Below are 26,027 nucleotides of genomic sequence, written 5' to 3' on the forward strand. Positions count from 1 at the left end.
GATGGGTTAAAAAAAATATCACAAAAATATGGTAACTGCTTGTAAACAGCTTGTAGCGTTCAGAGGATGCTTTTACTTATGTGCTCCTAATATGCAGAAAAAAATATACCAAAAGTAAAAAAAAACTACAAGTTACCCAGCATCAATTCTTCGAGTTATATTTTTTTGATGGAGGCCTTAAAAATGCACTTTTTGTTCTGATGTAAGCTCTCTTTTTAGACATAATTAACTGCTGCACTGTACAACGTATAACTTTGAGTAGCCAACTTTATTTCCATATGTGTATTTTCAGCAGTTTTTTCAAGGAAGGAAAATTAATCTTAGCTGATTTTTCTCCACTGCAAAGTCAAGACAGGGGGGGGGAAGAGCCCAAATCTGCTTCCAAGAAACAATTTCCAACTTGAGCAGTTTTTAGATGGGTGGACTTCGACTTTCAGAATTCCCCAGGAAGCATGATGGGAATTCTGGGAATTGAAGTGTACATATCTTGACGTTGTCAAGGCTGGGAAACACTATTGTAGATAAAAGGACAGTGTATTTGATCAATGTGTAGGTCAGGGGTAGGCAACCGTGGCTCTTTTATGACTCGTGGACTTCAACTCCCAGGATTCCTGAGCCAGCACAGCTGGCTCAGGAATTCTGGGAGTTGAAGTCCACGAGTCATAAAAGAGCCACGGTTGCCTACCCCCTGGTGTAGGTCAAGTTTCAAGTAGAAAACAAGGAAAAAGCTATTTTTGGTGGACTCTAAAGCTCTCTGCATATCCTGTACATTAGTGCACTGAGTTCTGAGGCTAGGCTGAAATATTCATGCTACTTTTACCCTGACTGATTTTGCTTCCATTAAACTACAGAAAAATGCAAAGCGCTAAATTATTCAACAGCAGCTTATTTGGGGTGGGTGGGTGTTTGAGAAAGAAAACAGAATGTGAGCCTGAAGCAGCTTCGTTGGCCCTTGTCTGGTAGGACAGCTTTTCCCTCTGCATTAGGATCCAGATGCATACATCAGTGGTATCCCAAGAAATTAGCATCATAAAATAAATTCTCTGGGGGATGGAATGTGTCCTTGGCTCGGAGAGCTGTTAAAAGAAAACAGAAATCTGTACAGTGTTAGTTGCTCTTCTTTGTTGTTGGCTGTCCTATGCAGTTACAGGAGACTCCTAAATATTGGAAAAACTGCCCGCTTAATTTTAACTCATCCGTTCAGAAGAATGTACTTAGGACTTAACGCGGAGTCCAACCCAGGAACTACAATTTAATTTGTGGAAGTTTAGTGTCTGGAACAAAGACTATACAAAAATGAAGCACTAATTTGCAGCCGCTAATAACTAGAGAGGCACAAAACAAAACCACAAACAACTTCCTGCTGTTGGAAGATTTATTCCTGGAAAACTCGTTGACCACCCCAAAAATGACTAGATCAGAGGAAGGTCCGGAGGAAAAATGGAATATTCCAAAATTTGCCAAAAGATACTCATTAATAAATATCTAGAAAATCCTACACTTTCAAAAAGTAGAGCCTGAAAAGCAACCTTGGCTCTTTTATGACTTGTAGACTTCAACTCCCAGAATTCCTGAGCCAGCACAGCTGGCTCAGGAATTCTGGGAGTTGAAGTCCACGAGTCATAAAAGAGCCAAGGTTGCCTACCTCTGCTGTAGACTACAGGCAGAAAAGAGCAGGCCATAGCAAAGGGAAATGGGAACTTCCCCATCACTCCTTTCTCCACTCATACGGACACTGACTAGATCAGGAAACATAATTCAGGGACGCAATTTATCCCACACCTCTCAATGATACAATCAGCGAACAGAGATAAGTTTGTGTGTACAATCTACAAAGAAAAGATTTGTTATGAGAGCCCTGGTGGTGCAGAGGGTAGAATGCAGTATTGCAGGCTGATTCTGCCCACAGTCTGCAGTTCGATCCTGACCAGTTCAAGGTTGATTCAGCCTTCCATCCTCCTGAGGTAAGTACAATGAGGACCCAGATTGTTGGAGGCAATAGGCTGACTCTGTAAACGGCCCAGAGAGGGCTGCAAAGCACTATGAAGCGGTATATAAGTCTACGTGCTGTTGCTATTATTTATTTCCTTATTTATGCATATGACTGAATAATGTACAGTCATAAAATGCAAGGGAGTCATTTTAAAAATATTTTCACAGAATCCTTTAGGGCAGGGGTAGGCAACCTCGGCTCTTTTATGACTCATGGACTTCAACTCCCAGAATTCCTGAGTCAGCTGACTCAGGAATTCTGGGAGTTGAAGTCCATGAGTCATAAAAGAGCCGAGGTTGCCTACCCTTGCTTTAGGGGCTACAGACGAGTCCAAAAAGATTCTTATATAAAGGTGGTCTTTTTTTTCTAATCCATGTAATACTTTTTCTGCCTGGGACCTCTTCAGGCAATTCTTCCCTGATTCAGGACTTCGCGGTCTGGTGCCATCAAAAACCCAAAGCAAAGAGAAGCCTCTTGAGCAGGGGTGTCAAACTCAATTTCATTGAGGGCCGCATCAGCACTGCGGTTGCCCTCAAGGGGCTGGGTGGGTATGGCCAGGGTGGGCGTGGCCTACTGGGTGGGCGTGGCTAGAGTGCATATGGCCTACTGGGTGGGCGTGGCCAGCTCTACATTGTTCGCATCAAGGGTGCCTATGGGGGCCTGGGCAGGAGTGGGACAGATCTGAGGGTCTCTGGCAGAAGGAGGGTCTCTGGGTCAGGGCCAAGGCAGTGGGGGCCGTTCCCTCCCTGTTTCCAGGATGGCTTCGTGGGCCACATGAAACCACTTCGCGGGCCAGATCTGGCCCCCAGGCCTTGTGTTTGACATGTCTGCTATTGAGTAAAGAAATGTGACTGTGTCCTCTGACTTCCCTTTGACTATCCCTTACCTGTAAGGACTTCTCATCCAATGCTCTGTGCTTGCTCTGAATCTTGTGCCTCGGTTGTTTCTGGGCCTCTGGATCCTGAGCGCCAGTGAAGATGGAAGCATATTCTTGCAGCCGTTCTGGTGCAGGGTATTTGGAGCTGGAAAACACCTAGGAGAAGAAAAGAAAAAATAGGAAGAGAGAATTGAAGAGAAGAAAGTAGGTTGCCAGCACACAAGCAAGACAAGTCTGGTGGCTTTTAACAGAAAAAGAAACATGCATAGTTAATGTGCTAATACAGAAGTAGGAACTATGAACCATCTCAGAATTTGATTCCTTACCAACAAAATAATCTACAAGACTCTGATACGGGTAGTCCGACCTAGACTTAAGACCACAACTGAGCCCAAAATTTCCGTTGCTATGTAAGACAGTTTGTGTAAGTGAGTTTTGCCCCATTTTACGATCTTTTTGCCCCAGTTAAGTGAATCACTGCAGTTGTTCAGTGAATCTGGCTTCCCCCGTTGATTTTGTTTGTCGGAAACCGGCTGGGAAGGTTACAAATGGTGATCCCATGATCCCAGGACAGTGCAGCCGTCATAAACGCATGCCAGTTGCCAAGAGTCCGGATTTTGACCAAGTGACCATGGGGATGCTGCAACAGTCATGTGGAAAACAGTAATAAACTCACTTTTTCAGTGCTGTTGTAACTTCAAATGGTCACTAAGCAAATTGTTGTAAGTTGAGGACTACCCATACGGGGCAAATGCGACATAAGTACTTGTATGGATAAACGTATTAGTATGGATGAACTACAACTAGGGGCAACTACGACGCTAGCTAGAGTGGTAGGATTCAGTTCCAAGTTCTGTCTCAATTTACTACCAGTTTGTTAACTGCACTGGGCAAGGCAGTCTCTGGCTTAACGTTCCAGATGTTTGCTAGCATAATATCTGGATCCTTGTAAGAATGCTTAAAAAATACTGCTGAGAGACAAAAAGGCTCTGGAATATAACAAAACAGCGGAAATGAACAGGCTACCCAATCCCCAAACTAGATCATGACTACTATAGAAGGCAACAGATTAGAGCACCTTCTTTCCTTAATAACCAAGATACTGATTACTACTGCAACTGCTTTGTAGTTTGCATTTAAAAAAACAAACATTCATGCAATTGGGGACCGTGTGGCTGCTGTTACAGGCAGCTTGGCTTTTAATCACAGATTAATGGAAGCAACGCCATTCAAAAGAACCATTGCAATAGTCATCCAAACCTTAATAGCCTTTTTGCTGCCCTTTATCTTCTCAATTTTGGCTTGAGCAAGGGTGACCCGCTCATTGATTGCTCGCAGCTGTGCCCGGCTGACTTCCACTTGTTGGGAAATCCTAAAAATCAATCAATCAATCAATTTAAAGCAGCATTTAACAAACGAGCAACAAGGAAGAGTTCACTGGTTGGTATACAGATTAAGTAAAACAATGTCTTTCCAATAGAATAGCTATCATTTAAACACCATCAATTGCCTTCTTTCCCCTGATAAGACCAACCAAGACAAAGGTTGCTGTAATTTTGCCAACAAGCTCATCAAATAGCAGTAGCATTTAAGCTTATATACCACCCCATTTATATCCCGCCCTTCTCCGAAGACTCAGGGCGGCTTACAATTTAAGCACAAACCAATGTGCTTAGCAATAGCCTTCATTCTATGTATATGCCTGCTTATTAGGGCTTTTGCCCCCCCCCCAAGCGGCATTATTACAAAGTCAGCTTATTGCCCCCAACAGCATTATTTTCATATTGCCAACAACATTCTGGGTCCTCATTTTACCGATCTCGGAAGGATGGAAGTCAACCTTGAGCTCTGTCAGGATCGAACTCCAGGCAGTGAGCAGAGTCAGCCTGCAATACTGTCAAGGTTGAATTGCTAAGATGCATGCTAACATCTATTGCTACTCAACTTGCCATAGAAACAGGGGGGAGGGGTAGAAAGCATGGGGAGGAAATGGGATTCTAAGAGGTCATCCATGGACCGTGAGAGCCTACAAGAATGCCAAGGTCACTAATGCAGGTGTTACATGGAGAAGTGGACTGTTCCCATAACAAACCCAAGATATATGATTGGGCAACGTGAACATCTGGTGGGTGGGGGTTAAGGGAAGCTATTGTTAATGAGGCAAAATTTAGTGTGGGAAAACCAGAGCTGGTTTTGCTTCTTCAGTTCTGAGATGTGAGGCAAAAAGCAACACTGCCCAACTCTCAGGAATGGGTGTTCAGGTTTGAGAGAAAAGGAGAAAGAAACGGGATTCAGTTTGCAAGTCAGATGCAAGTAGATGCAAGCTATAGAACTGCTTCCTTTTGCAACGAACTATTTCTTCCGCATTACGTTGTGTTCATCCCAATTTCATCCATTTGTGTTGTGATTCAGGGCCAGCCTGTGGGTCCGGCAGCCGGCTCGGATGTCTCGGATGACTCAGACGAGGGGGAGGAGGAGGGTGTTGAAGACGAACTTGCTGATGATGGCTTGGAGGCTTCGCAGAGCCCCCAGCCAGGGCCCTCTTCTCAGCTGCGCGAGCCCGACAGTGCGGATGATGATGACCCACAGCTGGCCCTGTTCAAGGACGCCCGACGCAGGAGGCAGTCAAGCAGGAACAAGCAGAGAAAGGCTGTGGGACTCCTCGGAAGGAGGCACAGGGAGGCCACGCCCTGAACTCTAATAAAGGGAGTGTTTGGGGAAGGGCTGGTTGCTGAAAGCAACCGCTCCGTTTGAGGATCACAGTTCCGGTGTTTTGTTTCTTGTTCTGTTGTTTTGCTTGTGAATTAAACTTGGCAGACGCCTTCCAGCCTCAGTTGTTTTCCAGTCTCTACCGTTTGTACAGGGGTTGCCTTTCTGCAAGGCCGGTAGCAGGCTGGTACAGAACAATTTGACTTTCTTGTCAGCTCCAAAAAATCTTGGAGCAAGAAGCCCTTACCAAGCTTTCCTTACCCTCCCTTTAACCTTATATATAATTTCTAAGACTACTCGTAAGAACGGCTCAGAAGCTGTGGTAAATGTTAGCAACCTGGCTTCAAGCAACGAAGAGTTGGCTGAGTAACATCATGCCAGTGTTTTAGATGCTACCAAAAAGCTCTGGGTCCAATTTAAGGTGTTGGTTTTAATTATTGTACCAACATGGAAATCTTGAGGTAGTTCCCTTGCTGATCTAATCTCTTGTGTATTTCATGTTTTTAAATTGTAACCAGTTTTAAGTTAATTTTAATTTTTAAAAACTTTAATTAGATATCTCTCCAAGGTGAGGAAAACTCTAACTCAGTCTTCCCTATGTGCTCATCTCAAGAGGAATTGCAGCATTCCTCATGAAGTAGGGATATTCTACTTTCCATTCCTCATGAAGTAGGGATATCAGTTCTAGAAGGCCTTGTCCATTTATTTCCCTTTTATTACATGGTTAAAACCACTATGTTCTAGTGAGTCTTTGGTGTAAAGCTGGATCTGGGTACACTAGAACTTTTTGGTACTGTGGCGATTATTGTTTGTTTGCTCCAACACTGGAAGTTTTTAAGGAGACAGTGGACAATTCTTTGTCTGAAATTGTACACGGTCTCCTGCCTGAGCAGGGGCTTGAACTAGAAGACCCCCAAGGTCCCTTTGAACTCTGTTACTGTTTTTACTGTTATTCTGTATACAGAATAGAATATTCTGTACTGTATTATACTTCTGGTCTTAACAACACAGTAGTACAGTGCATTCAGAAAGCATTCAGGCCCCCTTCACTTTTGTCAATTTTCTTGTGCTGCAGCCTAATTCTACAGTTGCTGAAATTCATTTTTTTCTCATTAATCTACATTCAGTACTCCATAATGACAAAATGAAAACAGAATTTTAGAAATATCCGTAAATTTATCAAAAAGGAAAAACTGAAATATCACATTGGCATAAATATTCAGACTCTTCACTCAGTACTTTGTTGAAGCACCATCGGCAGCAATTACAGCCTTGAGTCTTTTTAGGTATGATGCAACAAGCTTTGCACACCTGGATTAGGGGATTTTCTGCCATTCTTCCTTGCAAATCCTCTCAAGCTCAGAGTCAAGTTTCCGACGTATGAGCTTTTCAAGTGACTCTGAGGCACTGTTTACCTTAAAAGTCCTTTATTAGCCCAATACACTGGCAAATGCTTGCTTGAAGGAAGATGGAATCTGAAATCTCCGCCCCCTTGCACAATATATTAAATACAATTCTCCACCTTTCTATTTTTGTCATTGATCACATTCTCCAATTAATTTAAAGAATTAGTTTCTCTTCCGTTAGGCAACCTGCCCAAGTTCTTATCTTCTTTAATTTCAGACGGCCTTGAGGTACAATCTCCCTCCTCCCAGCCTTAACCCTATCTCTTAAAGCAATACACGTTTAACATATGAAATAACTGCTTCTTCATCTCTTGTCAAGCAAGAACATTCGATGTTAGCAGCGTTGACACTCAAGTCAGTTAGATGGCGACAGTCGATGGACAGCCATTGTCAGATCCCTCCAGATATGTTCAATAGGGTTCAAGTCAGAGCTCTGGCTGGGCCACTCTAGGACATTCATAGAGTTGTCCCTAAGCCACTGCTGTATTGTCTTGGCTGTCTGCTTAGGATCATTGGCATATTGGAAAGTGAACCTTCAGCCCAGTCTAAGGTCTTGAGCGCTGCAGAACAGGTCGTCATTGAGGATATCCCTGGACTTTGCTCCATTCACCTTTCCCTCAACCATGACCAGTCTCCCAGTCTCTGCTGCTGAAACATACCCCCACAGCCACCACCATGCTTCACTATTGGGATGATATTGGGCATTCACTGTTGGGAGGAGCGGTGCCTGGTTTCCTCCAGACATAACGTTTAGAATTGAGGTGAAACAGTTCAATCTTGGTTTCACCAGACCAGAAAATCATGTTCCTCACAGTCTGAGAATCCTTCAGGTGCTTTTTTTTTGCAAACTCCAAGTGGGCTTTCATGTGTTTTGCTACTCTGTCATAAAGCTCAGATTGGTGAAGGGCTGCAGGGATAGTTGTCCTTCAGAAACCCATCTCCATACAAGATCTCTGGAACTCAGTCAATATGACCATCAGATTCTTGGTCACCTCTCTTACTAAGGCCCTTCTCCCCCGATTGCTCTGTTTGACCAGGCGACCAGCTCTTGGAAGAGCCCTGGTTATGCCAAACTTCTTCCATTTGAGAATTCTGGAGGCCACTGTGCTCTTAGGAACCTTCAGTGCAGCAGAAATTTTATTGTAGCCTTCCCAAGATCTGTGCCTTGCAATAATCCTGTCTCTGAGCTCTGCAGGCAGTTCCTTTGACCTCATGGCTTTTGCTCTGCTGCAGTATGCATTGTCAGCTGTGAGGCCTTCTGTAGAAAGGTGTGTGCCTTTCCAAATCATGTCCAATCAATTTAATTTACCACAGGTAGTCTCCAATCAACATGTAGAAACATTTCAGGGAAGACTAAGAGAAAGGGAGGGACCTGAGCTAAATTTCACATGTTGTTGCAAAGGGTCTGAATACTTATGCCAATGGGATGTTTCAGTTTTTCCTTTTTCATAAGTTTACAGACATTTCTACAATTCTGTTTTCCATTCATCATTATGGGGTACCGAGTATAGGTTAATGAGGAAAAAAATGAATTTCAACAACTGTAGAATTAGGCTCCAGCATAACAAATTTGACAAAAGTGAAGAGGGTCTAAATATTTTTTGAATGCACTTTACATAAGCATCCGTATAAAACAATAGATAAATAAAATGTGAGGCGATATACTACGTATGATTATCAAGTGATTAATACAGATGTGACTGGCCAAGGAAAGGCTTTCAAAAAATAAATAATTATTATATCCAGAACAGAGAGCCAGTGTGGTGTAGGGGTTAAGGCACTGGGCCAGAAATCAGAAGAGTGTGCTTTACTTCCATTTCAGGCACAAAGCCAGCTGGGTGGCCTTGGGCCAGTCATTCTCTCTCAGCTCTAGGAAGGAGGTAATGGCAAACCACTTCCAAAATCTTGCCAAGAAATCTGCAGGGATAAATCCGGGCAGTTGTCAGGAGTCAACACTGAGTCAAAGGCACAATCAATCAATAACCCAGAATAGTCATCATGCAAATGAAAATGTCCCCCAAAAGAAAACCATAAAAGTACTCATTTACACATTTGAGCATATCTGTATGTAATATTTAACAAATACCTGTGAATAATTTAACATCCTCTTTTTAACAAGAAAAAATGTTCCTTGTTAAGCTGGCTAGAACAGATGAAACCATCTTCTCTCCAAATAAAAATCCAGCCTAAAATACTAGCCGTACAAATGAAACCACGTCAAGTTTCTCTGAATTATTAAAGCTGAGGCTGGAAACAAAGAACCGTTATAATCCTTCACACTAAGGCAATGAAAGAGTGATTGATATTTGCAGAAGACAGATTAATGTCCTCCCCTTCCCCAATTTTGCAAAATAAATATACTGAGATTAAAGGACAGAAACAATGTGCAGATGAAGGGGGACACCAATCATAGTCACTGACAGTCAGCCTCTGTTGCAGAAAACCAGCATTTAGATCAGGCAGTCCTGATTCATTACTTTTCCAGCTTCAAGGATGCTAGGCTGAATGTGGAAAAAAGGTGCTGTTACAACCTGGAGAGTAATTTACAGGATTGTCAGTATTTTATTTATTTATTAACCCAATTTACATGGTCACCCATCTATCATGTTGAACTAAATAAAAAACAAGAGATTCCTAAAGAATTCAAATAAAACTACATCAAGCCTCTCAAAACCAGATATACATAGCCGTGCCAGAGCCCCATACTAACTTCCTGACCCAGACCTTGGGGGAAGAACCAGATCTTCACAGCCTTGGAAAGGGCCAACAGAATAAGGGTCACATATATTTTGGGATGCGGTGGCTCAGTGGGTTAGGACACTGAGCTTGTCGATCAGAAGGTCAGGTCGAATCTCGAGTGCCGCGTAACAGAGTGAGCACCTGTTACTTGTCCCAGCTTCTGCCAACCTAGCAGTTCAAAAGCATGTAAAAATGCAAGTAGAAAAATAGGGACCACTACGGTGGGAAGGTAACAGCATTCCTTGCGCCTTTGGCGTCTAGTCATGCCGGCCACATGACCACAGAGACGTCCTCGGACAAGCGCTGGCTCTTCGGCTTTGAAACGGAGATGAGCACCGGCCCCTAGAGTTGGAAACGACTAGCACGCATGTGCGGGGGAACCTTTACCTTTACCTATATTTTGGGGAAGAGACTGATACATAGGGCACGTGCCATGACAGAGAAGAGTCACTTCCTAGGGCCTACCAAACGGCGTTGTTTGGAACATGGAACATGTCCTCTCTGCCAGATCTGGTAGGATGGGTGGAAGCCACAGGGAAAGATGGTCCCTCAAGTAACCTGGCACCCTGTCCTGTGGTTTTTAAAATGAGAAACAGCACCATGGATTGTGCTGGGAGACAGTGTAACTCATGTAGTCATTAGGTGGATGTACCATGTGATGCCTCATACTGAATACACCACTACCTTCTGGACCAGACGAAGCTTCTGAAAGCTCTTCAAGGTTAGTTCCAGTATTTAGAATACTTTTTTATTTTATTTTATTTTTGGTCAATTCAAGGTAGTACTTAATACAGTAATATATATAATATAAGGTATGCATGCCTCCTATTTTCCCTACAACAATCTTTTGAAGTAGGTTGAGCTAGCCCAGTCATCCAGCTGGCTTTAATGACTGAGGGTGGACTGGGGCTCATGATCTCCCAGTTAATAGTCCAGCATTTAGCCACTACAGCCTATTAGCTCCAATACAAGGAAGATGTTTATTCACAAATTGTCTCCAAGTATTTAGGACCATAGCATACACCACATCTACATTTTCAGTACCCTGGACAGAACTGATGCATATTGATGACTAAAACATTTAGAGGGATTGAGCACAGAGGAAAGTTGATACCACACTTAATGAACTACAGATAATCCTTGACTTATGACTCCAATTGAGCACAACATTTCTGCTGCTAAGTGAGACACTTGTTAAATGAATGTTGCCCCATTTTACAACCTTTCTTGCCACATTTGTTAAGTGAATTACTGCAGTCGTTATGTCAGTAACACGGTTGTTAAGTGAATCTGGCTGCCCCATTAACTTTGCTTGTCAGAAAGTTGCAAAAGGTGATCACAGGATGCTGGGACAGTGCAACTGTCAAAAATATGAGTCAGCTGCCAAGTGTTTGAATTTTGATCATGTGACCATGGGGAGGCTGCAACGGTCACGAGTGTGAAAATTAATCATAAGTTACTTTTACTGTTGTGACTTTAAAGGGTCACTAAATGAATGGTTGTTAAGTTGAAGACTACCTGTATCAGATTAATTTCTCTTCAGTCATGAAGCTCATATGGGATCAATCATAGTTTCTTAGCCTCAGGTAGTGAACCCCAAATAAAAGACAGGGAGGTGGCAAGTATTTTCTTTTTGATTTAATTTATTCTCCAGCTTTCTGCTTATACAAGCACTAAAAAAGATTGACTGAAGAACACAATAAGCTCATTACAATCAAAATCAAATCCCAAAAACTTAAATGCAGTGATTATACACAGGGCAACCCTGTGTTTCAACATATTTAGGGACAGCTCCTTCAGGTAGAGGCAGTTGATCTTAATGGTTGCTTAAGCACAAATTTTATTATTATGAGCCCTAATATGGTTTTAAGAAAAAAATGATTAATCACACCCAGTCATTAGCATTTGGAGTTGGAACAGATGAGATTTTTTATCAATCGCAAAGAAGAATTATGGAAATTGGCTCTATGGAAATAGGCAGCAGAACATGGACCATCCAGGGGGGACATGAATGATAAAGAAAACAAATAGAATGGAATATCAGACCAATCATAGTGACTACTTCAGAGTAACCATGGAGTTACTCAGTTCTTTGATTACTTCCTTGTTACTGCAAAAACAATGTGCACAGATTCCTAAGATTTGGGTTACAACTGCTAAATAGAGGAATCACATTAGGCCACTTAGAAACATAATATTATATGTTTCTATATATTATATTATATTATATTATATATAATATCAATATTATATTATCCAGAACACTGAAATGGATAACAGCTAGAAAACAGGAATCATAATTCTTGGTATTTTAATAGCTATTCTATGACAGAGTTGTCACAGAGCTGAAGATACCATATTATTATATTAATAATATTACCATATTATCATACCATATAAGATATGATACCATACCATATTGTCAATTAACGTGTTTTGGCTCGAAGCCAAAACAAGTTGATTGACAACCAGAATGTAAAAGGGAGATCCTTAGAAATTTGACTTCTCCTTACAACTTTATGCATGGACAAAGACAAGAGACTCAAAGAAGGCAAGCAAGCAATTATGAAAAAAGCCTATACAAGCATGAATGGATGAGAGACTGTGTTTGATATAAAATCATCCATAAGGTAAAGCATGTCTTACATGGAATCAAGTCCCTGTATTCAATATCAGTCATTCTGGCAATGTTTATTTATTTTATTTATTTTTATTTTAATTCCATTTATATCCCGCCCTTCTCCGAAGACTCAGGGCGGCTTACAAGCTTAGCAGTAGCCCTGTTCTCTTATTTTTCTGTTGTGTATACAAAGCAATGGCTGCATTGTGCTCTGTTACAACTCTGTCAGTGCATAACCAACAGAATAGCTTGGAGAATTACTGTTCTTTAATTAATTGTGCAGAGGCCTCTTGGATTGGATAAAATGCTGAAAACAACTGGTGCCAAGGGAATTCATAGCACAAAATGGAAAAGGCAGTGAAATTCTGCTTGTTTCATGACATTTGGATTCATATGGAAGCAGACAGTTGGAAGGGGATCAGAACTATGCTTTGAACATGATTTTTGATGGTGTTTATTTCTGGTTTCTGGCAAAAAGTGGCATACAGTGAACAATGGGTTCACTTACAACCATTGTGTTTGCTTTATGACCACTGCTAAAAAGGTCATCAAATCAGGTCCAGTCACCTGATGACTCGCTTTACAACTTTCACAACTTATGACCATAAATGCCAGGCTTAATTATGGTTGTAACCTGAGGAGTTTATGTATGTATGTATGTATGTATGTATGTATGTATGCATGCATGCATGCATGTATGTACCAGATTGCTTGACAACTTTATGACCAGGCCAGGCAGCACAACTTGCCTTAAAGAACAAGGGGTCATTTGCATTCTAGTTCTAGTCAATCTTCCCATAGTAACTCTTTCCAAGAAAAGGAGGATGGGGGAAGAAAGGATGGGAAGTGATTAGGAAATTATTGTTCAACATTAGAAACAAATACAGAAGGTGATTTCCTTAGAATACCCAGTGAGCCCAATTTAACTTTAACAACACTCACACTCATTATTTTGTTATTTATTTATTCAACGCACAAGCTGCTTCTTATTGCTGAAGTGAGTCCATGCAATTTAAACCACGTTAAAATATTACAATTAGTAAAAACAACAACAACAACAACAAACCCAAACAAAAATCACATTACCACATCAGGAAAGGAAAAGAGATACAAATACTGAGAGGTTAATATCCCAATACCAGCGCAGAATAACAAATCAGTATGGCACAGGTCCTGCCAAAAAAAGTTACATTTTAGGCCTTTTCTAAATGACAGCAGGGCCTGGACTGTGTGGTATTATGTTCCAAAACCAGAGCTGGCCATAGAAAAACTGTATCTCCAAGACCTCATTTTTACTGATGGACCTGAAGTATGTCAGCCCTACAATATCAAAATAGGAAGGGCAGACATAAATGAAGATAAGTAATCCTGCAGATATCCAGAACCTGAGCCATAAAGTTTCAGCATCTTGAATTGCTCTCAGAAACATTCTGGGAATCTGTGGAGCTTGTGTTGAAAGAAATGTTACCTGGGAAAAACCAAGGTCTCTACATAAACTGCTTGAACAGCTTCATTCTGGATCAGCTGAAGCTTCCAACTGGCCTTTGAGAGCAGCTCCACATAAAATGAATTACAGTAGTCCAGATGCAAAGTGACTACATCATGAGTGACCCTGACTGATTCCTGGAAAAAGTACGAGGGGTGCATAAGGTGAATTTGCACAAAAGTCTGTCAGGCTGTGATGGCACTTGCTGTTCAAGATAATATTGAGATTATCTTGAAATCAGAGACACAATGCAAGATCTTTTTTTCCCCATAAGAAACTTTGGGAATGTACATCTTCAGAAGCATATATACTGTCTACAATACACCATCATATTGCAACTATTCTGACTACAAATGCAGAAGCTCAATAATCAAGTCAGTTATTTGCTGATTTCTGAAACATGAATTTTTCCCATTCCACCTTGCATTTTTCTGACAGAAATATTAGGTAACACAATCTTTCATAGTGGGATAGAGAAATAAGGCTAATAAACCAATGAGACACCATTCCTTTTCCTACCCAGGTTTATTATTTTCATGAAGATGACGTGCAATGGTTTAGCTGGATTCTATGTAGATAGTGCAACTATTAAGATGAGGTGGGAGAATGGCCTATAAACCACAGGACCAGGTACTTCTAAGCTCTTATTAACTCATGAAAAAAACAGATGTGTTCAGTTAATAGCTGCTTAGGGGAGCAGTTAAGAGTCTGCCATAAATCCCACCTTCATCTCAAAAGTTTTAATAGCAGCAAATTGCAGTGTGTGCTTTTGCCTCATAGACAAATAAGTTCAAGCAATCTGTCAGAAGGAGTAAAACATCCACCTCCCACTGTTGGCCTTCTACTCTTTTCATTTTCAGATTTAAAAACAGCTTCTTCACCTCCTCTTTGAAATCTGAGTAAGTGCAATCAAAAAGTTGATGGTTAAAAATCCCATGAGAAAACATAATCAAGGTTCCTTCTTTCCTTCCATTAAGCAATTGGTTATTATACTAATTAATGTTTATCACATTTTGATTGCTCCTTGAGCCTGATTTCCAGGTGCTGAAGTGCTAGTAGACAGTCCCACTTTGGGAGGTGCTAAATTGTCTTCAGGAGCTGCAAAGATCAAAGCTATCAGATTCTACGTGGGTACGCCTATGCACAGAACAGGATCTCCTGTGTACAGACCTCACCAAGCATGTACTGCATGTTCTTGCCCTATAAATTTTTTTTATAAAGAGGAGCTGCCTTGGAGGCAGTACTTGTATCGTGAAGCTCAGAGAATGGTGCCCTTCAACTGAATGCAATAACCACTCTGGACTTCAACTCATGCTGGCTGGGGAATTTTAGGAGTTAAAAGTCTGAACATCTTCAAATTACCAAGGTTGAGAAACACTGTTCCACGGAATAGACTAGACCAGGGGTCGGCAACCTTGGCTCTTTTATGACTCGCGGACTTCAACTCCCAGAATTCCTGAGCCAGCTATGCTGGCTCAGGAATTCTGGGAGTTTAAGTCCGCGAGTCATAAAAGAGCCAAGGTTGCCTACCCCTGGACTAGACGTTTCATTCAGTATTAAGGGCACCATTCTCTGACCACTTTCCTAGTCAGCTTCAGGATACATGTGCTGCTTGCAAAGCAACTCCTTCTTATAAAGAAATGTCAAAAGCCCAAGGCTACCTAATATGAACCCTTTGTAGGGTCTTGCCCCACAAAAGCCCTGTTTCAATTTCTGAGGGCAGCAGAGAGAATCTATAACACAAGCTGTCCTTGACTATGTTTAAAGGTTCAAAGGATTCACCTGAAAGAAGCAGGGCCACCGGTTTCTAGTGTATTTTTCCACGGATCTCATTTGCTTAACAGACAGAGTAATGAGCAAGTTCAGCTAAGCTTTACCAGAACAGTCAAACAGTTTTAGTTCCCCAGCTAACATTTTGCATTCTTTGGTGAATAATTCTCCCCCTCTCGTTCCAAAGTGTAGGTGACAAGTTTTTCTTTACTAAGGCACTCTTAACATTTAGCTGAAAGCTATTCTAAACCTGAATCACTTATTTAAAATATGCATTTAAGATATGTGGGTATCAAGTGGGCCTGCACCAGTCAGTGTTGCTAAATAGTAGAACTATTTCTATCTGAATCAAGACAGAAGAAACGCATTAGCAATTTTCCATCTCTCTCAACTGCTATGCTGGCAGTTGGCCTGGATCCCATTGGTGACCTTCTGAGAGGGAAACTTTGATCTTCTTATCTACCATCTGTTGTGATTCAGGGTCAGCCTGTGGGTTCAGCAGTTGGGTCGGACGACTCAGAGGAGGAGGGGGGTGTTGAAGACCTTGCTGAGGGGGTTGAAGATCTTGCTGATGATTGCCCTCAGGCAGGCCCCTCTCACTTGGTCACCATGGAGACCCAGCTGTGTGAGCCTGACAGTGTGGATGAAGATGACCCACAGCTGGCCCTGTTCAAGGACGCCCGACGCAGGAGGCAGTCAAGTAGGAGTAAACAGAGGAAGGCAATGGGGCTTCTCGGAAGGAGGGAGAGAGAAGCCACGCCCTGAACTCTTTATAAAGGGAATGTGTGGGGAGGGCTGGTTTGCTGAAAGCAACCGCTCAGATAGTGTTTCAAAGCTCCTGTATCTTGGTTCGTGTCTTGTTTGTTTTTGTAGTAATAAATGTGGCAGACGTTATTCCAGCCTCTTGCCGTTTGTAAAGGGGTCGTCCCTGCTTTTGTTGCAGGGCCGGTAGCAGGCTGGTACAGAACAGCATCTGTCTTCTGGCATCCAACATGCCATCTGCTTTGTTTAGTGATTGGTCTTAAAAGTGCTTTTCCTCTTCACAGAGTCTTTTCCCAACTTCCTCCCCTACCCACCCACCCCCATTTAAGATCAAATGAAACCCCCAGAAGTACCCCAAACTGCCCAATCCATTTGGGAATCACCAGCCACTCTTTCTCGGTCAGCAGTCCCTTTTCAACAACCATTAAAACTCTCTAAGTCCTCATTAGCCAATTTAGCTGATTTACCATCATCTTCATTTTCAAACTTCTCGTCTCTAGGCTTGTCCCAAAGGTGCTTTTTCCCCAAAGGCAACAGGGCTCTCTTGGTTTTTCCTTCGAAAACATTTCACTTCTCATCCACTATAACCCCTGGTGGGGTTTGGAAACCACCACCACCACCCCCCCACCAGTAAAAACTGAAGAAACGTCTTGGAGGAAGAACCTTTGGGACAACCATGACTTGAATCTCCACAGACATCTCCCCACTCTTGGTATTTCCCAGAATCCTCTCTGCTTTGATTCCATCTAAGAGTCTTGGTGGAGCAGTGGGCTAATGCCTCCTTAAGTAACACCAACTGCCTGCAATTAGAGCAGGTTCGCATCCCACCAGGCTCAAGGTTGACTCAGCCTTCCATCCTTCCGAGGTAGGTAAAATGAGGACCCAGATTGTTGGGGGCAATAAGCTGACTTTGTAATAATGCCGCTTGGGGGGTGTATGAAAGCCCTAATAAGCAGGCATATACATAGAATGAAGGCTATTGCTAAGCATATTGGTTTGTGCTTAAAATTGTAAGCCGCCCTGAGTCTTCGGAGAAGGGCGGGATATAAATGGGATAAAAAAAAAATCTCTAATGTCAGTGTGGCATTTGATACCAGAGCACTTGCAGCTCCTCCCACCCCTTTTCCTACAAAAGCTTTCCTAAATTAACCAAACTAATCCCTACTGTCAGCTCCTTATCTGGAAGAAAATACAAGATGGATTGGGACTCTACACAGATTCACAAACAGCACTTCAGATGCTATGGTGTGTGTGTGTGTGGGGGGGCAGACACGTCACAGAGTCTTTCCTTATAACTCAGGGCTTCATTCTGACATTTCTAAGTAAAGCAGAACAGAGTTGACAGCTAGTTATCATTTGGAGCCGCAGATACTACAATGAAAGTCCATTAATACTTCCAAGCTCCTTTAAAAGCTGTCTGTCAATCATGTTTCAATTCTGAAAAATACAGAATGCATATTAAAATTGGGTTGCAAGTAACTGGAAGGACTTCAGAGGAAAATGACTGATGGGGATGATTAAGCTGAGGAAACTTATAGCACCCCAAAGACAGCCATCAGCTGACTATGACCGGATTAATGATTTTCTGAGTTCAGCAGCTGGTATTAAAAAAGAGAATACCAAACATAAGAGCTGATGAACCATCCAGTTGAATGATCCAGAATTGTCCAATTATGAGCCAGTTAACTGAAGACTATCTGTAATATATTCCAAGAATGTCACTGAGTTTGCAGTTTTCTTCAACATGGCACCCAGAAGCAGCTAGTAGTAACACAGTTAAGTTAGAAAATGTTATGCCATCTGAGGCTACACAGCCCTTTCCACATATACCGTATTTTCCGGCGTATAAGATGACCCCCGACTTTTGAGAAGATTTTCAAGATTTTTCATCTTATACGCCGGAAAATACTTACATGCCAGTTGCCAAGTGTCCGACACAAGCCCGATTCAGCCCCGTCTGATGCAGATGGTGCAAAGCCTCCCTTTTGAAGCCCAAAGGGGCTTTTCCTTCCACCCACCCATTTGAGAGCACATTTGCAGACGCAGCAGCCATGCATCTGGAGCCAAGCCCCGCCCAGGAGGCGGTCAGCCAGATGGGCTCGGAAGACGCGCTGGAGAGCCAGGCTTGGGGCGGCCATACCGAGGCTGGCTGGCGAGGGCCGCTGCGTGGTCTGCGGGCGAGAGGGGTGCCAGGCCTGCCGGAAGTCCCCGGAAGTTCCTGGAACGGGCTGGCAGGCACGCTCTTCCCCAGCCCGCCGGAAGTCCCCAGAAGTTCTTGGAACGACCTGGTGGCGGGCGGGCGGGCACTCCCTCCCCAACCCGCCGGGGAGCGTCTCCCAAAGCGCAGCGTCTGGCGGCCGTGAGTCCGTCGGCCTGGTCGCTGGCGAGCTGGCCCGCGGCTAGGGCCGGGGCCCAGGAACCGGTAGCCAGGTGCGGGTGGGGGGAAGGAAAGCCGGGCGCGGGCTTCTGCGGCTGGTTGCAAGGCCGGATGTGGGCGTCTGCCGGGAGAGATAGTGGGTAGCAGGGCGCGCTCTGCTTATGCTCAGATGCCGCTTGGGTGAGGGGGAGGGGCTTCCTGCCGCTCCCGGGGTCTGGCGTTTGCAAGGGGGAGGGGAAGGGGCTTAGAGGCTCTTGGGGGTGGGAAGGGAGAGTCACGTTGGAGGGGGGACTGGACTAAGGAGGCTTGAAGTTGCTTTGCAAGAATGGGGACGCTCGACTGATTTATGTTTTTTTTCCGGCGTATAAGACGACTGGGCGTATAAGACGACCCCCCAACTTTTGAGAAGATTTTCATGGGTTAAAAAGTCGTCTTATACGCTGGAAAATACGGTAAATCTCTGTGCCAAAAATAAATTTCTAAGAAGTTGGTAAGATCATGATAAGAGCCTGAGTCGATCTGGGAGAGAAACTGAAGATGTTTTCAGTGGTGTTAGCAATTCAGCTGATAACCTTGAGCGTGGCTTCAGTATTGATGCAACAAGCACGGCAAAACAAGGAAAGAACCCATCTGACTGTTTGAAGAACTAAAGCCCATAAAACTGATTTGGAAATATCGAGCAGGTAGTAGTTATATAAATGCACAAGATCTATCATTCTGGAAAAAAAGAGAAAAAAATCTCACGCTGCTATAGATCTACCATTAAAGGTGCGCACCTAGTATCTCAATATAACATTTCACGAAAAAATGTGATGGAAGAAGCCCCACAGACATATGCTCATCTTTTATTATAACCACATTTAGTAGCACGTGTTTATAACGCTGTGACTGAGTTAATGGAACTTTAACTTTCCACATATTCTGCACGTACTGTTATGTGGAAAAAGCTAACAGAACTTTTTTTTTATTGAAAAGTTTTTCAATACATTTTATCTTTAACAAAACAACCCCTCCCCACCCACCCACCCCTTCCCAACCCAACCCAACCCTCCCCCCCTCCCCTTCCCCCCTCCCCGACTTCCCAGAGCTAAATACAAGGTATAAAAGTAGAAACAATCATAAACTACCATATGCTAACAACAATGAACTATTAGGTCTACCGCACTTTAGCTCTTATAAAATGACTACAAGCAATATAAATATCACATCAATACTTATTCAAATGCTAAATGAAACTTTTTAGACCCATATTTATTCTGATTCTCGTTACAAATCCAAGAGAGCTTGTGGTGTGTAGTCCCTGAATGCTCTGAGTGTAATCAAAATGCAATTTTTGAAGTGACAGGAGGGAGAAAATTATTAAATACATGACTGGAAAGTAATGATATTTAATTTTAATTAAATGTAAAGGAAATGAATTCTAAAGGTTATCTAGATCCCTGTTCTCTAGAATGCAGACCTGCTGTAGGTACAAGTATACCCAAATGATGAAATTCTACATTTATAACTGCTGGAAGTCTTGACTCTTCTTTGTTTATCCTTCCCCAAGCTTGCCTTGTCCTCATGTGCAAGTTTTTGCAACCAGCCTTTTCCTTTCATAAGTCTACAACGTGTCTAGATTACAGGTAGTCCTTGACTTACAACAGTTCGTTTAGTGACCGTTCAATGTTACAATGGCACTGAAAAAAGTGACTCATAATCTTTCTCAACACTTATAGCCTTTGCACCATCCTCATGGTCATGTGATTAAAAATCAGACGCTTGGCAACTGACTTGTATTTATGACGGCTCCCGGGGGGTCACGTGATCTCCTTTCGTGACCTTCTGACAGGCAAAGTCAATGGGGAAGCCAGATTCATTTAACAGCCATGTTACTAACTTAGCACCTGCAGTGATTCACTTAACAAACGTGGCAAGAAAGGTCATAAAAGGTCATAAAACTCACTTAACAACTGCCTGCTTAGCAACAGAAATTTAGGGCTTAGTTGTGGTCGTATGTTGAGGACTAACTGTACTGCAATGTTCTTTTTCTTCATTTATCTTCCTCTAATCCCCCAGGTTCTTACTTTTGCTATTTGACATCCTTTATGCCTGCTGATTTGCCTACACATTTTCTTTTCGGCATTTTAAGTAGCTTCCTTATTCTTTTCGCATTCCCACTGTTTAAATTCTTTCTAAAACTTAAAAAGGCTGTAATACTTATTCACATGGCACTTTATAATTTAACATTTAAAAAAGCCTGAATGCAGGCTTTTTAAACCTGAAACCATGCAGTCTAGTTTGCAAACCGTGCTTTATGGCTTGGAGTACTGGACAAACCCAGATAATTATAGTTTATCACGAACACTTAGTTAACAAACCATAGTTTGGCATAATGTTTGGGTTTTCTTGCTGTATTCTCAAAACTGAACGGTCTTCGTATTTTACAGACCACCTATGGGAAAAGTAGAGCTGATCCGTTTCTCTGCAGACACATGACAGATTTTCTTTACCCCAAAGTACTGAGGTTTTTTTTTTAAATTAATTAGCCACAAAAGACTTTTCACCACCACCCCTCTCAAGACTTTCTAATTTCAGGCAAAGCTAATTAACTAAAGTAAATTTAGTCCAAGAAAGAGAAGACTACAGAGAGAGGTTGTAATCTACCAGCCAAGTGTGAAGAGCAGATCATTCACGCTACTTTTTCTCTTCCACTAGCAGTTCTCAGCAATAGATATTTCAAGCCATGGAGTGTGATATCTCAAGACAGTTCACACACCACTAAATCTCCGACTGAAACCATGCTCGTAAAGCGAAGTGACTTCTCTGAATCTCTTTCCTTCAGGGTTGAATGAATGGCAAAATAATAAATACTAAATCATACCAACAGAGCGTAAGATTAATTTTGTTGGGGAAGCCCAGTTGTTGCAATATAAATAGGCAAGCAGTCCTTAGTTTATTAAAAAAAACAACACTGCAATAGCAGTCTGCAAGTGGAACTTTTTGAAGGATGTGACACATGACAAAAAGAACAACTGGGCTGGAAGTCTACCATATGATGAAAGATAGAATTCTGGTGAAAGTTTGAAGGAAACCATATATTGTAATTTTCTTCCTTTTTTTTCTCCTTCCTAACAGCAGTTATCTTTGTATATATTATTACTTTCTTCTCATCTGAAGAAATGAACTATGATCTATAAATACTTAGGTGGTAATTAAATTAAATTTGTTATCTTTTAAAATGTCAGAGACTTTTTGCCTCTTTTCATAGGCAAGGAAGATTCCACAGTATCACAGAGTCATTTGATTAAATCAAATGAAACCGATGACAACAGAATGATGACAGACCAAAAAAGGGTTGTCTATTATTTAATTTTAAGTTAATAAAAATCAAATGAACTACATATAGCAAATATGATCACTTACCATATATTTAGTCATTTCCTACAAGAAAAATTGCAACTGGCAGAAATTTTGGATAAGTCTAGAGGTCACTTGTAAGGGCTTTAGAGACCACCTAAGACTCTATCATCTCAGAAGTTCAACCCACCATACTTTTCTTGGGGTTCCCAATATCCTTTCTATTGTTTAGACCACATCGTATATCCATTATTGACTGATGTATTGAATCTCCCCCCCCCCAAAAAAAAAGAAAAAAAAGAGAGAGTATAAATTTAGTTTCTCAATGTTGAAGAACTCTGTTCTAAACAAGATGTGGAATTAGAATGGATTAAAGAACCAAGGAAAAAAGAAGCCAAAACCCAAGCTAAGCAATGCAAAGCAAGGTTCTAAAAATAATCACAATTGGAAATGTCTATACTAATGTTCTAGAAGTAACTGAGGCTGGGTCTTCCACATACTAGAGCAGACATGACAAACACAAGGCCCGGGGGCCAGATCCGGCCCGCGAAGTGGTTTCATATGGCCTGCGAAGCCATCCTGGGAACAGTGAGGGAACGGCCCCCACTGCCTTGGCCCTGGCCCAGAGACCCTCCTTCTGCCAGAGACCCTCAGATCTGTCCCACTCCTGCCCAGGCCCCCATAGGCACCCTTGATGCGAACGATGTAGAGCTGGCCATGCCCACCCAGTAGGCCATATGCACTCTAGCCACGCCCACCCAGTAGGCCACGCCCACCCTGGCCAAACCCACCTGGCCCCTTGAGGGCAACCGCAATGCTGATGCGGCCCTCAATGAAATTGAGTTTGACACCCCTGTACTAGAGGGTGGAGGTAGGAATCTCAGCAGATGTGAAGGGATGCACCCACAGGGAACATTGTCGTCTCTGAGTCACGTTGGTGCACACAGGCACCGTGTTGGAGATCTGGGACAGAGAAGTTTTGTTTTTAAAATGAAAGCAGAAAGCCTTGGGATAATAGCTGTTTGCACCCAGAGGAACAAGCTTCTACATTAAGGAAATTTTAGAACGGGGGGGGGGGGGAAATCCTTCTCACTGCACATTTGTTCCAAAGAGATGTTGTGTCAGTTTGATATTAGGCCCAAGTTCTTTTGACACATTCAGTGCACATGCTTCACCACGGGCACTCTGATCCGTGATCTCAAAAAGCAAATTCTCACTCTAATAGCTCAAACTGAATGTTTTCCCCTGATAAGCTGAAGCTTTTTTTTTTTACAGAAGCAAACAAATATGAGATCTAGAAACCTTATCTCGAGAAAACAGGAAGAAAAGGTCATTCTTTCCTAAATGGCAAGTACTTCGCCTTGCAAGTTTCCCTTGTGATTGGCATGGAACACCCAAGGCTTGCGAAACTTTTAAACAGAGGCCTGCATAATTACCAAATCATTATTAATTATATCACAGAGCTCCGAGGCAAGGCAAAGGAAACAAAAGACCTGATGGGAGTCTCTTCTGTTGTTGGAAAGAATTAATAATTACAGTCGTAAGTGTACTCAAGAGTGAGAGCAGAACCAAGCTGGTGTTCCAAGATTTGACTGGGACAGGTACGTTAAGAGAAGTACAAGAATGGAAGACTGCTATCATGTTCAGAAATTAAAATACTCCAATCTGGTTATCTTTATATTGATAAAGCATATGAAAATTGTATGAAAGTGAGGATTTATTTAGGATTTATTAAATTTATATGCCTAGAAGAGAAACCAGACCATTCCTACCAGCTACTGGTATTGATAAAGAGTTTTGCAATGGTGACCCAAGAGAAAGGGGACACCCTTCCAATTGCAACAACAATTAGGATTATTAACATTTGGGAGGATATTGATTAGTAAGACTTTTATGTATTTGTATTGCATAGAACAGAACAGGATTTACAATTTGTGACATTTACCTCTGGGTCACAGAATTACTTGCTACTTGCCCCTAACCAGCATTAGCCAGAAGGGTGATCTTATCTGTATGCTGGAATATCACAGTAGTCATCATTTCCTGTGATTTTTAACATTTTACATTTTGGAGTTTTATAAGTCAGCTTGCCCAAGTAAGGAGAACATTCTAGACGTCCATTCACTCTCTCCTAAATGTTACAGAAACCTATCTATGTGGTCTACGGATCTACATCTGATATCAATCCCATTGAGTGTTTGTAAGGGGGGGGGGAAAGGGACAATATTTTTGAAAATGTAAAGCCCACCTAGAAAACTAAGTTTTATAATGGTCGCTAAAAGTCACGTGCCATTTCAATTGTATATGACTTGGAGCGTAAGTGGCTTTCCACTATAGTAAGAGGATTAAAAGTAGTGGATACAACAAAATAACCCAATCTCACCCAATACAGCTCCAAGGGACAACAAAGCCAACTACCAAAACAACAGAACCAATGCAGGAAGGGTCCACGCTCATGCCAGCAACCCAAGGCCCTTTGAGATAGGTAAGTCTTAATGGCTTTCTGAAACCTTAGCAGAATTGTTCTACAGAAAAGGGGGCAATGAAAGAGAAGGCCCACTCTATTGGTCCCTGATAATAACATTCCCCAGAGGTGATCTATTTGGATCTTATCAGATGACAATACTGACAGTTAACACAGAAACCTAAGTCATGAAGTTTTATAGGCAGTTTCATAGAAACCTAGGTCATGAAGGACTTCAAAGGTGACAACCTACCTCTTCAGGTAACCTAGTAACTCTAGTCCACCTTCTGAAATAACACTGTTTTGCTGATGAAGTGAGAAGGTCTTTAATAACTAAGCCCATCGTATTTTGGACCAAATATAGCTTCTAAAGGTTTTCAAGGGGAGCCTTGTGTAGTGTGTATTGCAACAGTCTATCTAAGAGATGGCCATGGCATGACTGACTTGAAGAAAGAACCTCTCGTTACAAAATATAACATAGCCTAGTGATGGCGAACCTTTTAGAGACCGAGTGCCCAAACTGCAACTCCAAACCCACTTATTTATCGCAAAGTGCCAGGGCTGCATCAGCATTGTGCTGCTCTTGGGGGTGGGTGAGTGTGGCCCACTGGGTGGGCATGGCTGCAGTGGTCACAGCAGACTGGGTGAGCGTGGCTGGGGACAGGGCAGTGGGGGCCACTCCCTCGCCATCTCCAGGGCATCCCCAGGGGGCCAACGCTGCTTGCTCGCTCACTTCCTGCCCTGTCGCTTCCAAACACCATGTGCTCACTACTCTGGTGAACTCTGCTGGGGTAGCGGCGTGTGTGCCCACAGAGAGGGCTCTGAGTGCCACTTCTGGCACGTATGTCACAGGTTTGCCACCACTGACATAGCCAAAACACACTGTTCAAAGGTTCACACTGCCATAGTTGCCAGCTGCTCCTTGAACAGTAGTTATAAATCCATGGGACTCTGTTAGGTATATGTCTGTGGCCTAACTGGTTGGGTTGGCAATATATATGAACTACGATTGTATCATTGTTATAGAACTGTAATGTATCACTTTAACTATGTAATGCATTGCATCATAACTTCTAATGATTGGCCAGCGTTGTTTCCTACGGCCATAAGAGGGAGCTAGAGACATAGCTTCTCTCTCTCTCTGTTACGTTCACTCTTGCTTGCTGTTACTTGCTGTTTATTGTGGTTTGTGGGTTTGCTACTGTTTTGCTAAACCTGTAGAACTGTGTTTTTGACTTACGGACTGGTAAGAAGACTCTGTATCGGATAATCCTTGGACTGTTGTTATCTGCTATCTTTTTTCATTACTCATGTATGACCTGGACTGTTTTTTCCCTGGACTGTGTTATTGTCTTATCCCACAAGTAAAACTTTTGTACACACCTCAGTGTATCTGTGTGGTTGCTGTGTAAACCTAACTACTCTCAGTATCCTCTTTTTTGTGCAAGCTGTCTTTTGCTCAAGAGTTGCTCTGCTCATCCTTGT

The 26,027-nt window shown here is 42.4% G+C and overlaps 1 protein-coding gene across 1 annotated transcript in view; it reads right to left on the reverse strand.

Moving 5' to 3' along the window:
- WASHC1 (WASH complex subunit 1) overlaps window positions 1-26,027 on the reverse strand; it is a 64,794-nt gene that overhangs the window by 15,814 nt on the left and 22,953 nt on the right. The window contains exons 3-4 of the mRNA XM_081331162.1: window positions 4,131-4,242; window positions 2,880-3,026 (exon numbers count right to left, since the gene is read on the reverse strand). Of these exons, the coding sequence (XP_081187288.1) occupies window positions 2,880-3,026; window positions 4,131-4,242 (259 nt within the window). The remainder of the gene's footprint in view (window positions 1-2,879; window positions 3,027-4,130; window positions 4,243-26,027) is intronic.

Source organism: Vipera berus, assembly GCF_964194415.1.
Source record: "Vipera berus genome assembly, chromosome: 6".
Classification (NCBI taxonomy): Eukaryota; Metazoa; Chordata; class Lepidosauria; order Squamata; family Viperidae; genus Vipera; species Vipera berus.